The sequence below is a fragment of the Haliaeetus leucocephalus genome, unplaced genomic scaffold, assembly GCF_000737465.1.
Source record: "Haliaeetus leucocephalus isolate CR32 unplaced genomic scaffold, Haliaeetus_leucocephalus-4.0 Scaffold932, whole genome shotgun sequence".
Classification (NCBI taxonomy): domain Eukaryota; kingdom Metazoa; phylum Chordata; class Aves; order Accipitriformes; family Accipitridae; genus Haliaeetus; species Haliaeetus leucocephalus.
The window spans coordinates 3,645,698-3,655,796 of NW_010973368.1; the positions used below are offsets into that span (position 1 = coordinate 3,645,698).

General features: G+C 60.9%; 1 protein-coding gene across 1 annotated transcript in view; it reads right to left on the minus strand.

Moving 5' to 3' along the window:
- PGF (placental growth factor) overlaps positions 1-8,160 on the minus strand; it is a 13,715-nt gene extending 5,555 nt beyond the window's left edge. The window contains exon 1 of the mRNA XM_010584001.1: positions 8,109-8,160. Coding sequence (XP_010582303.1) covers positions 8,109-8,160 — 52 coding nt within the window. The remainder of the gene's footprint in view (positions 1-8,108) is intronic.
- Positions 8,161-10,099: the final 1,939 nt, after the last annotated feature.

Below are 10,099 nucleotides of genomic sequence, written 5' to 3' on the forward strand. Positions count from 1 at the left end.
CCCCGGCGGCCGCGGGGACGGCCGATGCCCCCGGGCGCGGCGGAGCCCCCCGGCTCCAGCTACCGGCACCGGCCGTTTCCCCATCGGGCTGCCCCGGGGCTTCTGGGGACCGGCCCGTGCAGAGCGGGAGCGGGAAGCACCGGGGCTGGGTCGGGGCTCCTGGGCTCGTTGGGCTCCCCCGGGTCCTGTCCACCTCTCCCAGGGTCGGCGTGCGCTGCCCGGTGCCCGTCCGGCCACCCCGTGCCCGCCCGGCCGCTCCGTGCCCACCCAGAAGCCCCTTTCCCATCCATCCACCCCGTTCCCCTGCCGTTGCCCTGTCCCCACCCGGGCACCCCAGGCCCGTCCACCCACCCTGTTTCCCTCAAGCTGCCCCACAACTGCCCAGCCAGCCCCTGCTGCCGGAGCCCTGGCAGGCGTTTCCAGCCCCCTCGGCCTCAGGGACGCATTCCACTCCTGCCCACCATGGGGAGGGGGTCCCGCCAGCTTGGGAAAGAAGGGGGCACAGTGGTTCCCTGGAGCAGGTCTGGGGCCAAACCCTGCTGCCAAGGGCAAACCCAAAGGAGATCTGTGGCCTTTTCTGTTCTATTTTTAAGGCCCAGAGGCCAGGGAAGCTGGAGCCATGGGAGGTGGGAAGGGAAGAGATGCCAGCGGGCAACACGATCCCCCATGGGCCACAGGTCCCAGGGAAATAACAGGCTCTGTGTCCCTGCCAGGGTTCACGTTTCTGTCCTCCTGGGAGAGCAGGGAGGCTGCTCCGGGGCTTCCCTGCCCACCTCTGTGTGAGGTCCGTCCCTGCCACATGAGGATGCTGGTGGCTTGTCCCCAGTCCCGTGGGGTCTGTCCCCAGGGGATGTGGGACAGGCCAGCTGTCTGTCCCCCGGCCATGCAGGCGGCAGTGGCTCAGGCGGCAGCGGGAGCTGGTCTCTGGCGGGAGCTGCCAGGCATTGGTACCGCTGAGTGTGCGAGAAAGCTGCTGGAGCAGGGCCTGGCAAATTAGCAGGGAGATGCTGCAGAGATAAGCGCACAGAAATCCCGGCCCCCGGGTGCACTGCAGTTCATCACTCAGCAGCACAGCACGGCGGCTGCCGGGGGCTGCCACGGCGGCGTTCGGTGCCTGTTCACTCTCTCACCCCTGGCAGGGCAGCGAGGAGCAGGTACCATCCCCACTGTGATGGCTGGAGCATGCCTGTGCTCTCCCTCTGCTACCCCACAGACCGTCCAGGGCCCAGGGGACCCCCCCACCTCCCCAGGGATGGTTTTGAGATGAGTGGTGAAGGGAGCGTTTCCTCCTACTGGAGAGGCCGGACCAGAGGCTGCCCTGAGCAGCAGCTGCTGCCAACTTGCTGGACAGACAGAATCCTGTTATTGCAAAGACCGTGACCACACGGGGCCTCACGCCTGTCCTTGCAGGAAGGTCCCTCGGGGCCACCTCTCAGACACAAGGCCCAGCCTCTGGCGCTGGAGCAAAGGGCTCTCCCCCAGGAGCCGTGTGGCTGGGGAGACCAGCCCTTAATTGCCGAGTGCAATCCTGTTCCTGGTCTGAAGCTATTTCCTCAGAGGCCTTGGGCAGAGTTTACATTCCTGGGATGAGCATCCCCTTTCTAGGAGGCACGGAGCAGAGACAGGAGCAGAGAAATAATATTTGGACACTGGTAACCTGTGACCAGCAACATCCTCCTGCAAATGGGACATCCAGCTGGCTGGGGCCATGGCCACTCACTTTCCCCTCCGCTGCGCTCCTTCCCCTGGGGACCAAGCCTACCCTTCCCCAGCTGCAGGACAGGGCTGGAGGTCGATGCTATAAATGCACCAGTGTGTCCCTCACACCGCCTCCCACTGGGCTCTGGGGAGCAGAGTTACGCACTTTGGGAACAAGGGACAGAGGAGGCTCAAGGGATCAGCCTGGGACATAAGGCAAATAAGAGTCATTTCCTTAAAGGGCAGATGCCTCCCCTGCAGTGAGCCCCATGCGACAGCCCCCAGGCTGAGAGCATCGCCTGGAATATGCCACCACCTGCCTATGCCACCTCCCTGCCTCGCTCACAGCGCTGGGGAGGGAGGCGGGTGGGGAATGATGGTGCATCCCTCTTGCAGATGAGCCCTGGCAGTCCAGCAGGGACGGCCAGCCCCAGCACCCGGCTGCAACCACGCTGTGGGGCAGCCCTGCTGAGGAACGGGCTCACCTCCATGCCTCTTACACCTTCTGGGTGACAGGCAAGAGCAGGGGCCTGGGCTGCCCGTGAGCACTGAAGGAGCCCAGCACAGGCAGCCGCTCTCCCCTGTGAAACCCCACCCTGCTCACCACAGGAGAGGTCCCTCTAAGTCCCCTTTTCCATAAAACAGTCCTATTTGAGCATCAAAATCCCCTCATGGGCATCTTCTCCCCTGCAAAATCCCACCTTCGGCATCTCGGATGAAAACAGCCCAACAAAAACTCATCCCTGTGTCACTCTTAATCCGACTGTGGCCAGGACCTCCTGTGTCACCACTGAAGCCCTTGGAGAACACCCCTGAAATCCTCAGGGCATTATTTTTGTGCTGCTGCTCTTTAGGACACCAGAATCAGCCTCATCAGGGCTGGAGGCTTCCGCTGGGGGAAGTGCCAAACCCCCCATGCTCCAGCGCCTGGCACAGCCACCCCCTCGGGCTGCTGCTGCCGCTCCTGCCCCGTGGGCAAGAGACCCCCAGAAACGACCTACATCTTGCACTGTGATGGGACTCCCAAGGTCAAAGCAGCACAAAGACGTAAGGCGCTGGGCTCCTCATGCCCACCCTTCATCCCAGGAAGCCCATGGTACACCCTCAGTGTTTCGTTCGACTGCTTTCCCCAGCCCTGTGATCCGGCTCTTAGACTCTCCTAAGGTCCCCTATCAGTGAGCATGGAGGACTTGGTTCACAGCTAACGCTGAGATAAACCAGCTCAATCTTCTGCAGGTTGTGTCTCCGCAGTGGGGACAGAAAGCAAAAAGGCAGAGGGCTGGAGACTGGCTGGTTGGAGCTCCATGTACCCGCATGTGAGAGCGGGACCGGGGATAGGCATGGTCTGGCAGGGGCTTCCCCAGCACCAGCGTCTCCGCACGGGGAAACCCAGGCCTCTCCGCCAGGAGGTTGCTGCTGATTTCTTCCGGGAAACACAAGGCTCTCCAGTGCCCTTGCAGGCAAGCGGGGCTGCACCAGTGACCCCTGGATGGTCAGCATCGCTCCTCAAGGAAACAACCTGCAAACAACCTGCCTGGGCACCCGGACCCTAAAGGACTCCCCAGAGCCATTCCGCAGCAGCTCCAACCCCGAGAGACGCTGGTGGCGGCACATCCCTCGCTCCTGGCAGCTGGTTCCCGTGGCGTCAGTGCCTCCTCCCAGCCCAGGTGCGCAGGGGGATGTGTTTGCCGAGGGGGAGGCTGACAATAGGGGGAAATGGGCTGTGCCGCGCACCCCGATGGTGGTGGCTCATGGCCCCGGCTGCTGCTGCCCATGGCAGGCGGAAGCGTCTGGCCTTAGTCAGCCCCGGCTGCACGTGGCAGGAACTCTGCTGTTTGTTTTGGTTCCTCAGGAGGGGAGTTCAGCCCCCCTGGGGACCCGCGGCCAAAATTGCCAGCACCTGACGGCCCAGCCCCATGCCTGGGGAGAGCAGGGCCTGTCCCCCCTGGGTCACAGCCACTGGGGCTGGCCCAGGTCAGACACGAGTTTCAGAGGGGCACAGGACAGGCACCAGGGCTGCCCGAGAGTGCCCAAGGCAGGAGACCCCAACGAGGGGAACCTGTGGCAAGCCTGGCTGCCGCTCCCAGGCACGGCTTAAATCCCCCACGGGAGCAGGGACAACGCCACCAAGGAGGAGGTCCCTGATATCACCAGACCCGAGCCCTGGGAAGTCATGGCCCTCAGCCAGCCAGTGCTCCAGGAACAGGTCGATGACTGACAGACTCAGTGCAGCTCAGCTTAACGCTTTGTCTTTCAGCATAAGCCTCGTTTAGTGCTGAGGCTGAGCCCGGGATCGGGGACGGAGTCACCTTCCCACCGGGACAAAGCTGCGGGCAGGTGGCAAAGCGATGCCAGCAGCAGACGGGAGGGTTAATGATGACCAGCCATCTCCTAGCCCAGCCATCAGTCAGCTGTGCCCGGTGGGGAGGTGACAGAGAGCACACTCGGCCGCTGCAGCACTCGGTGGCCGGCCAGCCCTGTGCAGCAGGGACTGGCCGGACCATGGGTGTTTGCAGGAGAGCACAGCCCTGGAGCAGGGCGAGGCACCGGAGAGCCGAACCGCAGCCCCAAGCATACGTGGGCACCTACAGGTAAGCATTTTCGTCAGCAGCCTCTGCAGGGCGTGCAGCTCCTGTGCCAAAACAACAGCCCCTTGCGCAGGAGGTGCCCAGAGTCCGGAGCAGGAAGCGGAGATGCAGCACCCGCAGCATGGCTCACCCTGCTCTGCCCAAGCTCCTCTCCTGAAGCCCTGGGTGGGAGCAGAGCCCCCAAACCCCAGAAAACCTGTGGGAATTTCTTTCCGGCAGCTGCAGAGCACTGCGCTTGGGAAAGCCTGAACAGGCTGCAACCAGGACAGACTGGTGCAGCAGCGTGTGCGTGACCCTCCACCACTGCCAGAGATGAAATACCCCAGACCAGCATGGGGTGGGAGGGACAGGGTATGGCAGCCCTGGGAGGGACGGGACTCTCCCAGCAGGAGCAGAGCAGCCCCTCTCCCCAGGAAAGAGACTGGGGTTACTTTTCTACCGGAGAACCAAGCATAGTCTGCACATCTATCGTGTTTCATCTCCCCTGGGAAAAGGGCAGTGAGCACTGCACAGAGAGGAGAAGCGCTTGGGTGTGAATTGCCCACTGCTCAGCCGCTGCCCCTCGCCTCCCAGCTCGCCCAGCCCAGCCAGCCAGTGGGCAGGGGCTGCCAGGCGCTTTTCTCCCCTGCCAAACTCGAACCCAATCCACGCCCAGCCCAGAGCTTCTGGCTGCTTATCATGTGGATGCAGTTCTCCTGCTTTTAGCTGTCATAATATTGACACAAAGCAAAATAATAGTGATGGCGAGACTCTGCCTGGCTCTGGAAGTCAAACAGGCGAGGAGATGGTGAGCAGCAGGATCCGCTATTGTGCGGGACAGGACAGCAGCACGGGCTGCTTCCAAGCTCTGCTCCCCAGTATCACACCTGCTGATAAGGTCGGGATGGGGGGGGGGGGCATGGGATGTGGGCAGAGCGGGGACGCAGGCTCCGTAGCACGCTCTCCCCATCGAGGAGCGAACGTGTGCATCGGCAGGGCTTCATCCCGGAGGCTTTCCCAGAACGTGGGTGGAGGAGTGGCTCATCTCTCCCTTTCCCTGAAACCTGGCAGCTGCTGAATAGCTGCCATCACCCGCAGCAGACAATGAGCAAAGCGAGCCCGGGGCCAGCTGCAGCGCGTGAGCAGAGGAACTGCGGGGAGCTGGCCGGTGACCAGGAAGCAGCCCAGACTGCTGGTGTCACGGACCCCTCGGTGACCACAAAGCGGCCGGGCCGCGCTTTGTCTTGCCCCAAGGGCCTGGCTTCCTGCAGCCGCGCCAGGTTTGCTTGGGGGCTTCTCTGAAGCCATCCTGGAGGGACGGGCCCCCGGCATCACCTCCTCCCTGGCCCAGCCAGCCTGCCGCGTGCCCTCCGAGCAGTGACAGAGCCATGGCCAACACCTGCACAGTGCCACTGAGCCTTCTGAGCCGCTTGTGCCTTTGGCGGCACCAAGCAAAGCCAACGCCTTTTCCGGGTATGAAGGCCCACCATACCGCTAGCGATGCTGGGGCCGGTACCTCTCGCCCAGCCCCACACTGTGCTCCCTCGTCCCTCACTGGGGCTTGTTTTCCTACATGACACACAGTGACTTCCCACACTTCCCTCGCCTCTTCCTGACCAGCCTGGCCTTTGAACCAGCTGCCTGCATCCCGAGAGGAGACCTGGGGAACTGCCACAGATGAATGAGCTGACGAGTGAGGCTCCACATCCAGGGAAAGCATTTGGACACCAACTTCCCATGCCTCTCCTGGGGGCTGGGAAGGGCGAGGGGCAGCCCAGCCTGGGCTACTTCCACAACCGAGCCCTATAAAAACCCTCCTGCTTTCCAGCCTCGGTCTCTATTTTTAAGGCTCCAAAAAGGAGGGGGACACGAATGGAGAACTTGCTGGCAGGAGAGACGGTCCCTGGGCTGGATTCAGAACCGCCTACTCGTTTCCCGTACGGATCGCAGACTGCATCGGTACCACAAGGGTCTGGCTACGGACTTGGCCTGCCTGCAGGCGCTGCGTTGACGTGAGGATGAGCCAGCTGCCATTTTCCAGGCAGAGACAGGCGCACGTACACGTAGGCTGCTGAGCAAGGAGCTGCATCAAATCCTTCACTAACCTGAGGCACTGAATCCGTCCTGTTACTCCCCATAGCAAGCCCTGTCTGTTTCTCCTTGGCCACCCAGGCAGCTATGGCAGCCTTCCACTTTCCTGAGGATGACCAGTTTAGGGGACAGTTGTTTACCAGAGTCATCAGTGAAGACCAGCAGACCACATGCCCTGGTACCTGCAGCATCAGCCGTGAATTTCAAGCATGCTAAAACTGCCAATGACTCAGGCAACATGTGTGTGTGCCTCCAGACCCACAGAGATGAGCTTTTCAGCTATTCACGTACCTGCTTTTGATCACCAGCTGTTTGTTTGGGTTTTTTGTCTTCTTTCCCTGGAAGCTTGAGTTTTAAACATGCATTCAGCACTTGGTTCAGCCTATCATTTCCACCCCCTTCACTTACTAAGTGACCTACTTTCTTCCCTGTAGCACGCAGAAAACACTGGTTTGGGCTCCCTCAGCCCTTCAGCAGATTCACTCCTGCCTCCTTACACCTCTGCCTCCACATCTGTGGCTGTAAGAGCTTTGGGCTTCCATTGTCCCCTCCCTTTTTCTGTCTCAGGCCTTTGAGCATGGACTTTCCAAAGAGCAATCACGTCACACCAAAGATGCCTTTGGTGCATCTTTCTCCTTAGACTGTGCTTTGTGTTCCCCCCACTCCCATGCACCATGCCATCTGTAACTCAGTCACTTGTGCTCAGCAAGTGGCTTAGGCACGCAGCGATGACCCTATGCTGCTTCTTCCCATGTCACCTATCCAGTCTTCACAGTCTGTGCTGTCCTGACAGCCTGCCCTGTTGTTCCTGCTGGGCCATGGCTCTGCTGGCTTTCGCCTGCTGGCTTCTTCCCTTTGCCTGCACTGAGCGTGAGCAGCTCGCTTTGCTTACCCGGGTGTTGCAGACGAGTCCAATTACTAGAGTTCAGCAAACTCTGATTTCCCTCCCTGGCATTTCATCCAGTCCACTTATCCTCCGAGAGTTTCTAATCCAAACAGCCTCCCAGCACACGATGTTCCAACGCTCCCAGGCTCTACCCAGCTTCTGGCCTGCCTTCTCCTCCCTCACATGAGCAGTTGGGGGATAACATTCAGCCCCTGGGGATGCAGAATTCACTGGGTGGAGGGCAAGCAGTGTCTCCAGCAGCCATCCCTGATGGTACAGAGCAGGACGCCATCCTGGGCAGGCTGGCAGTTCTCCAAGGAGATGAGCCAGATTTCAACTCCTCTGCAGGCTCAGAAAACGTGCTGCCTTGCTCAGCCGGCCAGCTCATCCCCTGCTCAGCTCTTTTGCCCACAGCACCAGCACCGTCTGCAGTTGTCTCAGCCTCCTTGCTTGCTCACGCACCAGCTGGGAAGCTGCAGCGACCAGCTCTGCCCCAGGGGACCTGGATACACCCAGGAAAGGAAGGGAAGGGAAGGAGGGTGTGCAGTGCAGGAGGTAGCTGCCTGCAGCTGCGGCAGGAGAGGGGGATCCTGCTTTGTAGCGCCCGGCAGCTGTGGACCACCAGGTAAGTCTCCTTCCAGCTGCCCAGGGACATACACACACACTCCCCACCACACTTCCTCTACCACAGTGGCCAGCACAGTCTGCAAGGCAGCAAGATTTTAGCCGAATACACCAGGACCCCAACATGCATCTTTCCAGCAGCTTTGCCCACTTAACCCGCGCTCCCTGCGCTGCCCTTGCTGCCACTCCTCTTCCGCACTCCCTCCTTTTCAGTCCTCCTGGGCACTCTTTGCCTAACTCACTGGGTCCTGGCGGCAGCCGCTGGCTAATGACAACCAGATGTCTCGTAGCCATGGTTCGTCTGAGCAGCCAGAGCCAAGTGTTTGCCTTTCAGCTCTCCCGAGAGCTGCAGGTTCTGGCTCAGCTCAGCAACATGGGGCTAATAGCTCCCAAAATCCCCATTCAGAGGCTTTCATTCATGAAATACAAGGCAGCAGACCAAGTGCAGGACTCTGCCCCTCAAGGGACACCGGAATGCTGGCCGTCTTCCGCTGGCTGTGGCACCAATGCCTGTCAGAAAGTGCTGTAGGGAACAGGGCAGGAACAGCACAAGCAGGGAAAAACCTCTGCAGACTGGCACAACGCTGAGAAGAAACTGTCCCGCAATAGTTACTGGGACCAGAGCAGGGAATGTAAACAGCCCAGCATCCACAAGGAGGTCATAACCTCAGAGTCCGGTTTCCCTTCCTCTTCTCCCTCCTGCCTAATCTCCAAGAGCTATTCTGTTTACTAGCGAGATAAGTAAACAAACAAAGGAAAGCTCCAAAGCAATGATTGGGGGGGGGGGGGCGATTGCCTGTGTGCCCAGTCCCAGGGTGCACACATGGGATTGGTCTCTGCACGCCACAGCAGCCGGCCCACAGGCACAGCCAGCAGCAGAGGCAGGCAGGCAGCCGATGGGCGCGGGCAGCCCTCCCCTGCCTTGCCTGCAATGTAGCTGTGCAGAAGGGCAAAAGGGGGAACTGCATTACCCTGTGCATACGCGGAGCCAGGCAGGCCTTGCTCCAGGGAGCCTCCAGTTTACGCAAGATGGAAGAAACCAGATCCCTGAAGTGGGGGAGAAAGGAGTGGGGAACAAGGATGTGCCTGGTCAGTACAGTGGGGCCCAGCACAGTCAAGCCAACAGCAGGGCAAACCCTGTTACCCTCTACTGACTCTCTGCAGGGGCAAAGCACGAGACAAGCTCATAGAGGAGGGAAACTCTGACTTCCAGCCAGGGCAGCAGCACCCCCCAAGCACATCCAGGCAAACCTGGACATGTGGCCGTTCGCCAGACATTTGAGGGATGCGGTGAGCTTCCTTCCCCAGGCTGGCAGGCGCTGTGGCTTCCAGGCACACAGGGGCGCTTGGGGAAGTGGCAGGAAGAGAGAGAGGTGGAAGGACTCTCAGCCCAGCCCAGGCTTTGGGTGAGAAATCACCTGCAATACGTCCTGCCGACCCAGCGTACAAACTGTTGGTATCTTGCTGGGGCCCCAACAGTCCCTGGATGGCAGCTGGCTGTAGGGCGAGTCTTAAAGAGAATCAGACAATCACAAAAAAGACGCGATGAGCACCCAAGGCCCTACAGGCCCCTGCAGGAAGCACCCGCTGAAAGCTTCCAGCATAAACCAGTTTGCTTTGGGATCCTAATCTAAAACAGGACACAGAGCAGAGCCACGGAGTACAGCAGCGCCGCGACGAGAATTACACCGCGGCTCCTGCCTGCTCCCTGGACACAGAGCTCCAGGAACTAGACACAAAGGAGCTACATTCCTGCCTTATCCAGGGCCGGTTCTGGCTCCGCCAGCAAGAACAATTGGACTGCCAGGAACTGCGCCTTTCCCACCCCATTTGCTTTGGCTCTTTGCGTCTAGAACACCGCACGGTCCAAAGTAAATCCCTGCATATGGGCTCTCCCTGCTGCTCGGCACAGACGCCGCTCCCTCCCTCCTGCCCTGCAGCACAGACGCTGCGTTCCCTCGCACAGGCCCTTCCTGACGCCGGCCGGCAGCATTCCCCTCCACAGAGGCGTCAACGGCGGCGCGCAGGCCGGGCGCTCCCCCGCGAGGAGGTAACCTCGCTTCCCCGTCCGTGCCAGCCCGGGGGACCCGGCCAGCACACGCCTCCCGAGCCGTGCCGCGGCCGGTCACGTCAGGCCCGGCGCCCACCGCGGGGGGCACCTCCCCAGGTTGGCCGCCCGCGCCTCCCGCTCGCCCGGCTCCAACACCTTCACACCCCCACCAGGCCGCGGCCC